Raw genomic sequence first — 15987 nt, forward strand, 5'->3', positions numbered from 1 at the left:
GATTCTTCCCACGAACCCTCCCACCTCCCCAACACCTATTCTGAACAAAATAGTACACAAGCTACACTTGGAACAAGTAACATTGATCCTGATGGCTCCTATTTGGCACAACAAACCTGATTCTCTCACCTTCAGATAATGTTCCAGTGTCCTCCAAGAAGCTACCCTGTCCGGGCAATCTGTTAACTCAAAATCAAGGGGGACAACACTCCACCCGTGCCCTCAGACATTGAACTTAGCAGCTTTTTTTGTGCTTTTTATTTGTTCATTTATAACATGCTTATACCAGCGAGTGGTTTTCAAGCTCGGGATCAGGATTCGATCCATTGTTGCGCCTTGTTGTCTTGCTTCCAAGACAAACTCTTTGCTCCTGAGCTATCCTTCCTCCCCTGCTTGGCTCCTGTGGTCCTAGAATTAGTCACCTAAACATGGACCACAGGTGCATGGAAATCCTTAGAGGCACATAAACCCAACACACGCCATTGCTATTTTAACAAATGGTGGCGGTTTGTGTTTTATGGTGCAAATCACTCTCTCAATCATGTTCACCTTCAGACATAGTTAACCATCTGCAAGGGGGCATGGCTAGGCAGCCATGGAATAGGCTGTGAATCCGTGATCCGGCGTATTTATCTGACGTAGAAATGCACATCTTTTGCCTCTGAACGCAGCTTTAAACATTGGAGGAGGCGTGTGAAGGCACTGGGCAGAACGTGTGCCAGCGGACGGTGCGCCCGAAGCTCTGGAGTGGCTGATTAGACACTTTGTTTCCCGAAGCCAGCCGTGGGATGAACGCTAAGATGGCGGTGGCGGCCGAGAACAAAGGGATCCCGAGGAGCGCATCCCCGTGATGGAGCGGCTGCCCCAGCGGATGGCTACAGTTGCCGGCTGATCTGCTGGGACACAACTGCGGGAACGAGCTGGTTCCGCATGTGCAGCTGTGGCTCCGGTTGTCTACCGGGGGCACATTGAAAGTGTGTCTCTGCCGGGATGCACTGTGGATGGATCGCAACATACTGACAACACCGTGCCCGTGGGCACGGAACAAATAGTGGCGGATGCGAACAGATTGCATCGGACTGTGCCGGAGGTGGGGAGAGTAACCGGGCCCTGCAACTCGGAGAGCCGCGCATACAATGCGACCCGCGGTGCGGATCGGAGAAATCCCGCGGCGAGCGTTGCCTGCCGCGATCAGCTGTTCTTGTAAGCTCTGCAGATCCGCAGGGCAGATAACGGACAGGCCCGCGATCGCTCATTGAGGTATGAGCAAGTTGGAGGGGGCGCAGGGCGCGTGACAGCAGATTGTGCTTAATGGCAGTTCTACTTGGAGACAGTTGACTGATTGCAAGAAACGAACGAGCAGGCTGCAAATGACCAGTATCCTTCAATAAGGCACTGGGAGGCTACAAAGGATGGACTAATGACTAATTAGTGAACGGGCCTAACGTACCCTCAAGGTGCACCCAAACACTGCCTGCACTATATGCGCCAACAAGGATTGTATATGTGAATACACGTGGGAGGACACAATCCACCTGGAAGCTATCGCACGCACCGTAGCATTAGCGCAAGTTGGGAGATTACAACCAACAACTTGAGAACCTGGTGGTGCCTCCACAACAGCGCATAACTTGATCCGGATACGTAAATGGGGTGGCGCTATGTCGGCTAAAGGGTTGAGAACCAAGACCAAACAGCCGACGATGGAGGTCTTCGCGAAGGCGCAGAGGAACCCTACCACATTGGCGCAGGGCACGGTCGGGACTCCTGCGGAAGAAGCCCCAGAAGGGGACAAACATCAGATCCTGGCGTCCATAGCGGAGATGAGCACCAAATGGGGCTCAGCAATGGCGGACCTGCAGACAGCCCTAGAGAACAAAATAGATGCGGTAGGAACTGAACTCACCCTGCTACGACAAGACGTTAGGGCGCTGGCGGAGAGAACCAGTGGTCTGGAAAGCGCAGTGAAGACCAATACAGAGGTCAGCACAAATAACGCAAAAGAGGTCCACGTGCTAAAACAGCAGGTTGCCAATCTCGAGAATCGGGTGGAGGAGGCGGAAGGAAGGGCGAGGAGAAATAACATTCGGGTGGTTGGCCTGCCGGAGGGGGAAGAAGGCCAGGACCCCACTAACTACGTGGAGAACATGATCCTCCAGGAGATTGGAGCAGACAAGCTCTCACAGGGGTTTGCGGTGGAACGTGCGCATCGCGCCCTGATGAGGAAACCACGACCCGGAGCCCCGCCGAGACCAATAATTGTGAGGATCTTCAACTATAAAGACAGAGAGAAGATCCCGGAATATTTCCGTAAGGGCGGGACAATAGAGAAGGTGTCCGCCAACATCACAGCATACCCGAAGCAACCTACCCCTGAGAATTAGTAGTTGAGTGGTCACTAGGGCGACTTTACCCTACTGAGCACAGGCTTGTGCGAGACAGGGCTAGATGCGGGGGTGCCTGAGATCCAGGGATGGAGCTGGGCAACAGTTGGGGAGGGTGTTGTTGGGGAAGGGTAGGGTGGGGGCAGGGGAGGGAATGGGGGAGCTTGGTGTGTATGTAGTTGTTGGGAGTTTAAGTTTGAACATGAGCCTATATAGAAGAGCCGGGTGGCTGGATTTATATTGCGCGGGCGGGAGGGATTGGCTGGAGGGGAGAAGGAGGATGTTTACCGAGCCATGGGCGATCTTAAAATAATCATGTGGAATGTCAGGGGTCTGAATTTGAAAAGGAACAAGGTCATGCTGTATCTGCGAAGGCAGAAGATAGATATTGCACTGTTGCAGGAGACACACTTGACACGGGAAAAGATGGAGATGGTAGTGAAGAAATGGAAAGGGATTGTGGTGGGCTCATCGTACTCTGCCTATGCTAGAGGAGTACTTACTTGGGTGGCACCGCACGTCCCGTTCCACCTATTACAGAAAGTGGCGGAGACGGATGGTCATATTGAGGGGGCTGGTGGAGAATAAGGAGATGAGTATTGTAAATAAATATGCCCCCAACCAAAACACGGCAGCATACTTTAGAACTCTGCATCAACCTTAGTATGTGCGTGGGTAGTGCGGTGATCTGGGGCAGGGACTTTAACTGTGTAATGAACCCCAAGGTGGATAGGTCGGATGGCAAGATTGAAGGACCCGCCCCAGCGGCTGAAGCGCTGCAGACACTGTTAGATGACTTTTGTCTGGCAGATGTGTGGAGGACACAATTCCCTCGTGGAAGGCAATATTCGCATTACTCCGCCCCGCAGCAGTTACATACGCGGCTGGACTATGTCTTCGCCACATCGGATGTCATTACAGAAATTACTCAGATAGAATATAAGGTGAGGGTCCTCTCAGATCACTCGCCATTGGTTCTCAGGTGGCAATATTGCCCCCCTAGAGCACGGATTCCGACGTGGCTTCTCCGAGCAGAGGCACTCAAGGACCCAGTTTTTAGGGAAGACATACGGGAAGAGATTGCTAATTACTTTGAGGTGAATACGGGTAGCGTTGACTCGGCAAGTACATTATGGGAAGCCTTCAAGGTAGTGATGCGGGAGGTTGCCATAGCAAAATCAAAGGGCCTGCAAGGCGGGGTCCTGGCTGCCCTGCAAAGAACGGAAAGGGAACTGGAAAGAGCTTTACAGGATGAGAGTGTAGACAAGGAGCGGGCTCTTAAGCTGCAGCAGGAATGTGCGGAGCATTGGGGGAGGCTCTGCAATCTAAACTATAAAAAGTATATAGAGAAACAGCATGCGGGAGGGGATAAAAAGGGACGGCTCTTTGCATGGCTATATAAGAGTGAAACTCCTAGACCCCCGATCAGAATTATAACTAGGGAGGATGGTGGGGTAGTAGATACCCAAGAAGGAGTTAACAAAGAGTTTGCGGACTATTATAAGAGGCTATATGGGGATGAGGAAGGCCGCAGCCATGAAGAGATAACGGAAACACTGGAAGATATAGGACTGGCCAAGATAAGTGGGGAGGAAAGGGAGGAGCTAGACGCACCGATCACTTAGGAGGAGTTGGAAGAAGTGGTGAGACAGTTGCCTACCAGTAAGACCCCGGGGGCGGATGGGTTCCTGAGTGAATTTTATAAGGTATATCGAGAGGAAGTGCTCCCCCCAATGCTTGAAATGCTTAATGAAGCGTTTGAGGTGGGACAGCTGCCGGAATCACTGCGGATAGCTGTGGCTCTTACCGACCTTTGTCGATGCTGAACCAGGACAGCAAAATATTGACAGCTGTCCTAGCTAATAGATTGCGCAGAGTAATTAACAAATTAGTGTACCCTGACCAGACGGGCTATGTCCCGAATAGGAACATAACCCAGAATCACAGGCGACTCCGACGGGTGATCGAATGGGGTAGTGAGACCGAAGGAGAATCGGCGATTGTCTTTAGACGCGGTAAAGGCTTTCGACTCGGTCAAGTGGCCGTGGTTGCTGGCGGCCCTGCAGGGGTATGGGATAGGGCCCGGCTACATTAGATGGGCGAAGATGCTATATAGCGAGCCGCTAGCCAGAGTTCGAACAGGATCAGTAATATCCGAAAGATGGCAACTCAGCAGATGCACCAGGCAGGGATGCCCTTGGTCCCCGATGCTTTATATTCTAGCCCTGGAGCCCCTTGCAATATACCTCAGGCAACAATATGATACGATAGGTATTGAGATAGGGGGGGATCGACACCTGATATCCTTATATGCGGATGATTTGCTACTATACTTGAGGTACCCGGAAGAGAATCTCCAGTATATTCTGGAGGTGATGGAGAGGTATGCAGGGCTATCCGGGATAGCGGTTAATCCTCAAAAATCTAGCATTTTTCCGTTGGGCAGCTACAATGGAACCCCTGTGGGATGGTTACCAGTGCTACAAATACCATGGGCGGTTAGCTCTTTTCGATATCTCGGGAGAGCATAAGCATAACACTGAGGTAGCTATTGTGAAAATCGAGAAATGTATGAATTTCTGGGTGAAATTGCCCCTGGCAATGATGGGACGAGGTGCAATGCTGAAGATGGTGGTCCTACCTAGGCTCCTGCATTATTTTAGTAATATTCCATACATGATACCTAAGAAGTTCTTTGCTAAATTAAACAGTATGTGTAGGGACTTCCTGTGGCACGGTACCCAAAACAGAGTGGCGCTATGGAAGCTACAGAACTTTTATGAAAAAGGGGGATTAAACTGCCCAATTTCAAGGTTTACTATGTGGCGAGCAAGCTGCAATATGTGGCCAAATGGCTCTCAGATGAAATGACCCCTGAACTACGGTTGTTCGGGCAGGATTGTGCCCCATTTCACTTGAAAGAGATAATCTGGCTGCCTGAGTCTGAAATGAGAGAGCGTCCTAAAATGATGCTTGGGTGGAAGATGTGGCGTAGGGCATGCCGTATGATGGAAGACCCATTCCCATGCTCCACGCAAATACCGCTGGTTGCATTGGCGGGGGTGGATGCGCAGCTGAGGGTGACTATCAGGGCTCACTGGGAATCGGTGGGGCTGGTAACGCTAGGAGACATGTGGCAAGGGGGAACCATTAAGGGTTTCGAGGTGCTTGGGGATGAAGCGGGGCTACATACAGGCCAATGTATCACATATCATAGAATGGTACAAAGAATTCGGAAAACGTGGCCTGAAACGGTATTGGAAGAAGAACCTGATGCTATCATGGGGTCAATATATGATATATCGGAAGGGGGGCACGAGACTTCTAGGCTGTATGAGATGGTGATGACTAAGGTCGGGAAGGAGCTGACACAATTGAGATTAGACTGGGAAGAGGAAGTGGGAGCCCCGATAGAAGATGGGATGTGGGAACGTGCCCTAGGATACCACAAGAAGGTGTCTAGGAATGCGAGATTAAAACAAATACAACTGTATGTAACGCACAGAGCATACATGACACCTTTGCGGATTATCCAGGTTTGCAAATACTGGAAGACGGGCATGTCCCAAATGCGATGAGGAAAATGCTGGCATGACACACATGTTTTGGTCATGCCCAGTAAATGGATGTTTCTGGGGTGAAGTGGCAAAGAAACTAGCGGAAAAGGGGGTCACTATCATCATAGACACAGCGTGGGCCTGCTTGCTGGTAGGGTTCCCCAGATCACAGAAACTTAAACATGTTGGGAAACTGAAAGATTTAGCATATGTGCTTGCTAAAAGGATTGTCATGGGTTGGAAAACGTGTCACAAGCCGCAGGTAGAGGTGTGGTGGAAGGAGTTGCAGAAATGGGCGGAGGCTGAAACGATGGTATGGCAGGAGGCGAGTAAGGCAGGGGGGGAGGAAGAAGCGGGACCCTTGATGGCATGGAGGTCACTAGTAGCAGAATTATTTGGAACAATGCAAGATCTGACAGAATCCACGGGAAGTGAGACCCCGCCACGGCCAGCTAATACAGAGTGCAAGGTGTAAATAGGCTCATGAGGGAGGTGGGAGGGGGGAGCAATGGCCATGATCAAGTAATTAATCCTTGAATTGTTGTAAAATGCACTGCGAGTTTGGTTTGTATTGTTTGGTTTGAAAATTAATTTAAAAAAAATTTAAAAAAAAGAAAAATCTGCAATGCTTGTTAGACTCAGGGTTAGTCTTCAACTCGCTCAAGGTACACTTGACAGCTCTCTGCTTGCACCACATCGCAGAGCAACATTTTCTGGTGGAAAGTGCCAGTAGTGCAAGCCTTCATGCAGGGTGTTAAAAAAAGAAAACTATACCCTCCGATTTCTAATCCTACTCCCAGCTGGGACCTCAATATTGTACAAATAAGGCTCATGGGTGCCCCCTTCGAGCCTATGCACAAAGCCAGCCTTAAACATCTAACATACAAGATAGCTTTGCGTATAGCCATTACGTCTATCAGAAGGGTCGGTAAACTCCAAGCCATAGCAGTACAAGACTCCTTTGTGATTCACCACAAAGACAAAGTGGTGCTACGCACTCGCCCTCTATTTTCACTGAAATGTAGATCTACATTTCATATAAACCAAATTATAGAACTCCTTGCATTTTTCCTAAAATCCTAACAGCAGAAAGAAGCCTTCATACACTAGATGTACGAAGCGCGGTCCTGTTCTACCTTCAAATGACTAAACCTATCAGAAAAACAGATTGGTTTTTTTGCATCTGTAGCCACTGGAAGAGAAGGGGATTCTATCTCTAAAGCGGTAATTTCTAAATGGATTGTCAACTGCATCCTACTTTGCTATTCTCTTGTTAAGAGAACGTTCTCATTCAAGCCCAGAGCACACTCAACTCGGGGCACATGATTAACTCTAGCATTCATAGCAAATGTGCCCCTAGATTCCATTTGGCTTTCAGTACACAGTTTCACCCATTACTGTCTAGAAATGCATTGTAAGGGTGATAGACAGGTGGGACAAGCAGTGTTGAAACATCTTTTTTGCAGCGGAACCTTCTTCTACAAGTACTGCTTGCTAATCTATGCAAAGCATGTGATTCTAGGCAGATCTTCAAGCCTTAGAAGGGATACATTACTCCGCTTAATCTTATATCTGATGCTTGTATCTGCTTAGATTTGTATTTATTGGATTTTGCATAGTGCTTTAAGCCAATGCACTTTACATGAAACAATATTGAATACAATACAAGCAATACCTAATGTGTTATGAATCAAATAACTGAGAACAATGTATAGAACAATTTACCAGGTGTTCATAAAAGTAAGCATGTGTAGGACAGGACAGTTGCGAGAGAACAGTAGAGAGGTGTCAGGTTGGGGAATGGAAAAGGTAGGATTTTAAAGAAGTGCGGAAGGAAGAGTAGGAGGTGGTGGAACGGATAGGGAGAAGGAGACGGTTCCAGTGAAGAGGAGCAAGGAGGTGGAAGCAACGGAAGCGGGAAGGAGCGCACGGTGCGGGTGGAACAGTGAGTAGGAAATGGTCAGCAGAGCGGAGTGGGCGAGGGGGAGAGTAGAATGAGAGGGGGGAGGAGAGGTAGGGTGGGGCAAGGTCATAGAGAGATTAGAAGACCAGACAGAGGAAGTTGAATTTGAGTTGGTTTTGAAAGGAGAGCCAGCCCAATGAGGAGAGAGAAGAGGAAATGGAATTGTGAGGAGAGAAGATGGAGAGAACGGATGGCAGAGTGGTAGATGGATTTAAGGGTGGTTAGATGTGAGGAAGGGAGACCGAAGAGGAGAGAGAAGATTAAAGAGGAAATTAGGAGTTTAGTGGCGTGAAAGGTAAGGAGGGGTCGGATTTTGCGAATGTTAAAGAGATGGAAGCGACCGGTACGGGAGGTGAGCGAGATGTGGCCAGTAAAGGAAATGTTGTAGTCGAAGTGTAGGCCAAGATTGGGGTATTGGGGGGCAAATGGGGAGCTGGGAGGGAGGAAAGAGATTGAATGAAGGAGGGGGGAGGGAGGGTATTAGCGCGGAAAGAATAAGACTTCGGTTTTGTCAGTGTTTAGGATGAGAAAGTGGGAGGACATCCAGGATTTGATAGCAGAGAGGCAGGAAGAGAGGTTAAGATGAATATCGGGGGTGAAGGAAGAGAAGGAGAGGAAGAGCTGGGTGTCATCGGCATAGAAGTAGTGAGAAACTCCAAAGGAAGAGATGATTGGAGCTAGGAGAGAGGTATAGAGTCAGAAGAGAAAAGGGCCAAGCACAGAACCTTGGGGGGACACTGTAATTACCCCAGGAGACTGCAAAGGTGCGATTAGATAGATAGGTGAACCTGTTAAGGACAGAGCCTTTGATGCCAAAGCAAGAGAGAGAGTCGAGAAGTAGAGGGTGATCAGTGTCAAAGGCTGCTGACCGGTCAAGAACAATAAGAATCGATGTATTTAGAGTAGCGGGCAGAGAGGAGGGAGTTGAGGACAGAGGTGAGAGTGGTTTCAGTGGAGTGGTAGGGGCGAAATCCAGATTGGGTCTTGGGGAGAAGAGAGAGGCTGGAGACAAAGGCAGAGAGTTGTGAGTAGACAAGGCGTTCAAGGGGTTTTGAAAGGAAGGGTAAGGGAGAGATGGGGTGAAAGTTGGAGGACAAGTAGGGGTTGGCTGAAGGCTTTTTTTTTTTTAGAATTGGGATGAGCGTTGCATGCTTGAAGGTTGAGTGAAGGGTAGAGGTGGCCAGACAGGTGTTGAAAAGGGAGGTTAAGTAAGGTATAAGGAGAGGGTACATTTTGGGGATGAGAGAGGTGGGAAGGCGGTCAGAGGGAGCAGCAGTTGGGTGGGTTTTAGACAGGAGAAGAGAAACCTCAAATTGAGTAACAGGAGAGAAAATAGACATGGTAGTGGATGGGATAGTGGGAGGTGGGGAAGGGGGAGAGTAAGAAGGGGAGCTTAAAATGTCTTGACGTAGAGTGTGGACCTTGGAGGAAAAGATGTTTGCAAGATCAGATGCTGAGAGAGGAGATGCAAGGAGAGAGGAGATGCAATAGAATGATCAGGGGCAGGAGGGGGAGAGGAGGCGAGTCAGATTCACATGCGCCCACCCTTTCTCCCCTCTTGGAGTTGAAGGTTCTTGAGAAAACCTAGATCTTTCACACCTCATGGTCTGTCTACACTCCACGCTTACACCTTACACTCCCCCTTGTCAGAAACAAATAATCAGAGGGGCCTTGATGCGTGAGAGATCATGGGTACAGTGGGCGTCGCACTAGCGATAAAATTACGGACACACCTTGTCGACGTCCCTTTTCGAACTTCGAAAACATCATGTGCAATACTCTGCAGTTTATACTTGTCGGTCTATGCAAAGCATGTAAATCTAAGCAGGTACAAGCATCAGAAATACGATTATGGCGAGGAATGTGTCCATGTACATTCTTGTAAGATGTCTTTTCTAGTGTAAACAAGTATGTAGGTTAAACATGTGCAATGGCTGTCTACAATATAAGGGTCACACTTCTTTGAAAACAATGTTGGGGCATTTACTTGGTGTCTTGTGGGTACTTGCACATGTAGTATAGGGATGATATGACAGGAATGCCCCTGTTGATGTCTGTCTTTTTCTTTGAAAGTAAACAACTACTTGAGACAAACCACTGGATGGCAGATTTTTCCTAGCATGTAACTATGGACAAGTGTAAGCTTCACAAAGACTATTCCTTGGTAAGTAACATTTGTCAGATCATTAGTCAGACTGGCAAGGATTATTATAGTAACAATCCAGGTGTTACTGTTTGGCTACTACGCTGTCTTGGGAAATCTACAGCTTTCTAAAGTGTTCATACTGGTTGCAGAACAGGTAAAGGGCCAATCCGATAATACATGGAAACACCTTACATTTTCTATTTTCTTACCAGCATTTCTCCCACTTCTCCCTGAAAAAGTAATCTCCAGCACCGAATAAATGGAGCTGCTTACAGTGCACAACCATACATTCTGTTGATGACTTATGTTTTGATAGCTTACAATTCTATATTAAAAAAAAAAAGTTGAATGTTTAATTTAAGTTTATTACAAATTCGGGATGGTGAAGGGATACCTGTTTATGAAGTAGTGTACACAAGTCATGAGCTCACTCCTCTGTTCTACTCTTTGGCACCTTGCAATGTTGGCTGGTTCATTACATTATATACATCTCTTCTGTGACTGCCTCCCTCAAGTAACATGGAGTTGATTTCTTTTTTTTATTTTATTGTTTTTGTGTGTAACAAATTGTTTACAGAATACTGTAGTGGTGAGAATTAATTTTACTACTGTAGTGATGATCTTGTTGTTGTGACCACAGCTGGTAATGATATAATCACCTTTATGTTCATGCTTGTGTTTCCTTCAGCTTGCCCCACGAGAGCGAGCAGCCCTGAATTACAATGAAAAGCTCAAGGAGAAATTTAAGCACCACCCACAAATCAAACGCATCTCTCGTCACCGTCATCTACCGAAAATCATCTACAGCCAGGCGAAGGAACAGCGCATCATGAGGGAAGCTCGACGCAGGAAGTATGTTTTCTTTTATGCTTCTCTGGTTAGGATGGTGCTTGAGTTTAGAACAAGTTGTTTCATCAACTGTAATGCCAGATCTCCCTGCACCCCACAAATGTTCTGCCTCAGATACCAGCAATTTACCAGTCTTTTGTGCACTGCAGAACTAGGCACCTACTTTTTCCGGTCCAATCTATTCCTGCCTAAAACGTATTCACAGTTCATTAACCACAATAAATTGTCATTTATTATGTTTAATTACATAGAAGGTTTGTATTGAGTATCATTTGCAAGAGTGAGCATTTTCTAGAGTGGACCTACTTTGTGAAATCACAGTATTTGTTGAAGTGGTGTGCTATTTTTATTTGGGCCACATGCAAAACCTAAATAGTGCAGTATATTCCAAATTAACAAATGAGAGAAAAGGAATATGCTTTGCAAGCCATATGTGCCTGCAAGGAGGGATACAGTGAGTAGAAGTGAAAACAGGGGGGCATTTTTGTATGGCATTAATTCTAGTAAAAGCAGATGGTTGGTGACAATTCAAGCTGAGGATATGAAAAAGCCAATAAGAGCAGGAAGTAAGCTTTTGCCTGTTTGGCAAAGGACGGTAATGGGTTAGGCCCGAGGCTATGCAGAGTGTTTGGAAGCTTCTTCAATTCATGGGCCTCTCTTCATAGCCCACTTAGTTGCTCAAAGTAGAATTGAAAGACTTCAACTAATTTGTTTTTTATTCAAAGTAGAATAAATCGAGCATCCTAACACAGTGCTTCCTAACAAAAGCATGTTTTAGTTTCTCTGTCTTAACACAATAGAAGGCACTTTGGCCTAAGCCGAAAGAACAACGCCTAAGTCGTTGATATATTTCATTTTGCAGTCCGAGCAGGTCTCCTCAATGAAAGCCAAACAAAATAAATACTTAACCAAACCCTTTATACAGACTAGACCCAGATTACAACTTTGGCTATCCACAACTGGGGAGAAAGAATAAAATGGTCCCAGCCCACCATGTGTGTGAGGAGTAAGGCTTTAGCACAAACATGCCCATGCATAATCGGATGAAATGAAAGACTGACCCTCCTATAGGAAAGTGAACTTCAGAATGAGGAATGAAATAGTCTTAGCCCTTCCACTCTAGAGAAGTCCATCTGCAGTGAGTCACAAGAACTGAATGATTGACATGGATGAAAAGTAGTAATGTGTTTAGGTATTGGCATTTGACAACCAGGCAGTCACAGCACACATCAGAAGGGGTAATCGGAATCTTGCATTTGTGTATTATTGGGGAAACAAGAACATATTTGAATAGGAAATTAGCCTGAGCAAAGGAATTGCAACAGATGGTGGTGGCATTGCAGCTGAAGATAGTGGGCTCACTTCATGGATTGCTTAAGGTCATGTGTGACAAGGCTAGATCACTGACAAAGAGGGTATCAGTGAGAGTCTGTCTAGAGGAAGCATTGATTTAGGTATCCGCGATAGGGAGGCCTGGGTTGGAGACCGGGATGCCTCTCTTGAACGTCTTGCTACCCAACTTAGTGAGAGGGATAGGATAGGAGATAGGGTAGCAGTTAGAGAATATGGGAGACATTGAGAGCATCATAGAGGATGCGAAGAGGTGGAAAGAGAGAGTGAGGGCGAAGGAGGCACAGCCAACAGCAGAGCAGCCGAGCACCACAGGACTCACCTTGGGGGCAGGGGGGTTGGGGTTAACACAGGAGGAGGAACACGGCAGTCAACCAACGCACTGCAGGGAACCGCAGGTGCTGTGGAGGACTCAAAAACCTTGTGGCATGGCCATGTTGGGACACTAGCCACAGTTAATAGTCAGAGTAAAGCTAACAAAAAGTATTACAAATACAATGCCACCAGCTTGTGTTTAGGCACATCTTTAATAACCAGAAAATCCCCTTTGTAGTCTAAGGTCATACAAAAGAAACCCAATTCCACTGCATTGTAAGGTGCATTGTGCAATGATAAAAAGTTGCACATAAAAATAGATCACATGTAACAAGAGAGGTGAAAGTACTAACAGCCTTACGGACTTGTCAGTTTCCCCATAACAATGTTCAAAAGTGCGGTGGTATGAAGCTGAAGGCTTCACTTCACTGGAAAAAGTCTGCACAGAGCACAAAAGCAAAATGTTTGGTGGGGCATATAATTGGAGGTAAAGTTGCTAAAAAGAGAGAACTGCTGAACACCGGTCCAGGTTGGAAGCACCTGAATGTTTTCCCAGAGGAATAAACGCCAAACATAGCACCTGAGAAACCTGAGAGGGCACTGGAGACTTACTGTCTCAACCGAGATCGCAGGAGAAGCCAGTTTGAGAGGGCTAATATCTCTGCTAAAAAGATGGGAGAGCCAAATGTCTGTGCCAGATGAGAGGAAAGACCAGAGGCCATACCTGCGGAGTCCTGGCCCCCAAGTGCTGATGGTTGACTGAATGGGTTGCTGGGGAAAGTGCAAACCAAGAGGTTCTCCCAGAAAACCCACATGAAGAGAGGGCACCACTTTCATGCTATGCCGGATATCACCAAGGGAGACATTAAGACAGAAATGGTCACACCATACCTGGTTGTGGATGACTCCACCGAGGTGGAAGAAGGTACCTCCCCTAAAGAAATAAATCTGCTCTGGAAGTATTGTTTCATCAGTGGCCTGAGCTAGATGACCTGTAAGGGGAAAGGAAATAAAAGGGTGGAGTGGTCTCGGTGAAGAGGAGAGGGACCCAGTCAATCAGTTCCCAAATTCTGGATATCTGGAAAGCAATTCAAGCCCCAGAAAGGGTGAAGGGAGGCTAGCCAAGGGGTGCTCATGACACAGGCAACTGTATGCACTAGGAAACATTCTAGAGGCTGGTGTTCTGGATACCTGTTTGAGTCTGCAGAAAGATGGTTTGGCCTCTGCTGGACTCCGCAGTATTAATAACTCCATCCGGACAGAATTAATATCTTCCCCTTATCGGCAATAAAAGGAGAGCGCAGCTACATGTTAATGGGGAATGGATTTTTTATTTGTATTTATTTATTTGTATTTTTAAAACGCTCACACAGCCCAGGGCATTGAGATGCTGTTACTGAAATATGTCTTTGTTGCGTATTTATAACCTGCTTAATACCCAGAGGTTTCTAAGCGCAGACTCGGGGATGAAACCTGTGTTGCTTCGTGTCGTCTTGTTTCCAAGGCGAGCACGTTGCTGCAGAGCTATCCTCCCGGGACGTGCATACCAAATTGCGAGGGTCCATATCCATGTGGGGGAAAGCGTCCGGAAATCAAGATGTTTCATTATCTCAAATCTCCCAGAAGACCTAATACTATGAAGCAGATTTACCATATTCCTTTTGACAACTTAAGCAAGGCCGTAGAACAGACTTGCCTGCACTCAAAAGTAAATAGGGCAACCCCTTGCTATGTGGCAACAGGGGGAATATTTCATATCGCTGCCCCACAAGATCTCAGGGCATGTCATCACAAATGGATCCGGAGTTTGAAAAACTCTGGGCAATATGTACAATGGAGAAAACTGATCAACAGTTCCACCTCTCTGCACTAGTTCAAGACATGAGTGCGAGGCCTGAGCTCCAAAGCCCCCTCTTGGCTAGGGAAGAAAAGAAACTCCATTTGATACACCCTGGTAACAACTAAAAACCTCCAGGCTAATTCCCTGCTTCCTGTTGTATGCATAAATGGAGATGTCGACAGTTAGTTAACGTCCATATCTTGGGGAATGAAATAGCAATGCCCACAGTTGTGATGCCAGGACTCCCTGAAGAGGTTCTACTCTGCACCGTTGTTCCCCTTTTTTACCTATGTCTCAGAGGTTTAAGAGGCAACTCAATATCTGGGGGATAAGGGTCGGTTAGCCAGCAGCCAGGGCCAGGGAAGGACGTGAAGGAAATGGTGGAGTTATGTGACGAGTCCAGTACACTGGGCTTGTCGAGGGAAATGGAAGGGGGAAGCTGCATGGAAAAAGCCAGAGCTAGCCCCATGAGGGCTGTATCTGTTGAGAACACCCTAATCCAAGTCCCCTCCTGGTGCCGTATGTTTTTTTTTGCAGACTATTGATTGTCTCCAGGCTTGCCTCAAAACCACCATGCACACCAGAGTTTGTCTTTTCTAGAATTCTGAACATGTGAACCAGCAGAGTGAGAAATCATCCAGCGCCCTACGAGAGCCGAGCAACACATCAGACATCTGCACCCCTTTATCATAGAGCAACCTCTCACAAGCAGCATCACTGGTGGAGAGACTCATGCTGTTCAGAAGTGGACTCACAACTTTCGCCCTTGACCGATTCCTCTCAGCTTGTGAGAGACTTTGCTCTGCAGCCCAGCAGCAACGGGCGAGAGGGAGCCAGTTAGATCTCCAGAGACTCGCATGAGAAACCCAGACCCCCCACCCATGTGGAAGCACTTACCTTGGGGAAGGCCGACCTCATGCTCCTCTTTATGAACTTATGTATCAAACTTTAAGCAAAACCCTTACAATTCCCCTGCAGACCCGCTGGAAGAAAGTGGAAGGGGCTTAACCCCATTTAAAGACTTCCCTTTGCAGACAGGACATACACTCCCTGAGAGATAAAGAGCAGTAGATTAGTTGGGAGGAGATGGCCAAATAGCACAAGAGAAGGGGTATTTAAGCAAGGGACAGGACAAGGGAAATGTGAGTTATTCGGGCGAGGACAGCAGTGGAGGTGTAGCTGCACCTAGAGATCAGAAGGAGAAAGGAAGAAGTGGCGGCTTGTGAAGTAGAGTTTTGTCTGGTGAGGTATTGTCTGAGGAATGAAAGTGGTGCTGAATTTTGAGTGTGCATGTTTGAGTGCTGCATGGGTTGAAGAGGGTATTGTGAGGAGTGGAATTGATTGATACAGATTGAAAGAATGGTGTTTGCGATGTTTGGCATGTGGGGTGGGAGTAGGAGAATAGTGGTTTTCATAGTGCGATAGTTGTAGAAGGATGGTGGTGGTGGGAGGAGAGTGGTGGTGGTTGGAGGAGTAATTGTTGGTATAACCAGTGTAGTACTGGTAGAAGAGTGGTGGTAGGTGGCATGGTCATAGTGTCGGAGGAGGAGTAAATAATGTGGGAGGAGTAGAAGTGAGGAGTG

At 47.2% G+C, this 15987-nt stretch overlaps 1 protein-coding gene across 1 annotated transcript in view; it reads left to right on the forward strand.

Annotated features, from left to right (window-relative positions):
* The window catches only part of DCAF13 (DDB1 and CUL4 associated factor 13), a 675264-nt gene that overhangs the window by 635812 nt on the left and 23465 nt on the right, over positions 1-15987 (forward strand). The window contains exon 10 of the mRNA XM_069621473.1: positions 10739-10902. Within this exon, the coding sequence (XP_069477574.1) occupies positions 10739-10902 (164 nt within the window). The remainder of the gene's footprint in view (positions 1-10738; positions 10903-15987) is intronic.

The sequence above is a fragment of the Ambystoma mexicanum genome, chromosome 5q (assembly GCF_040938575.1).
Source record: "Ambystoma mexicanum isolate Mex_15411 chromosome 5q, UKY_AmexF1_1, whole genome shotgun sequence".
Classification (NCBI taxonomy): Eukaryota; Metazoa; Chordata; class Amphibia; order Caudata; family Ambystomatidae; genus Ambystoma; species Ambystoma mexicanum.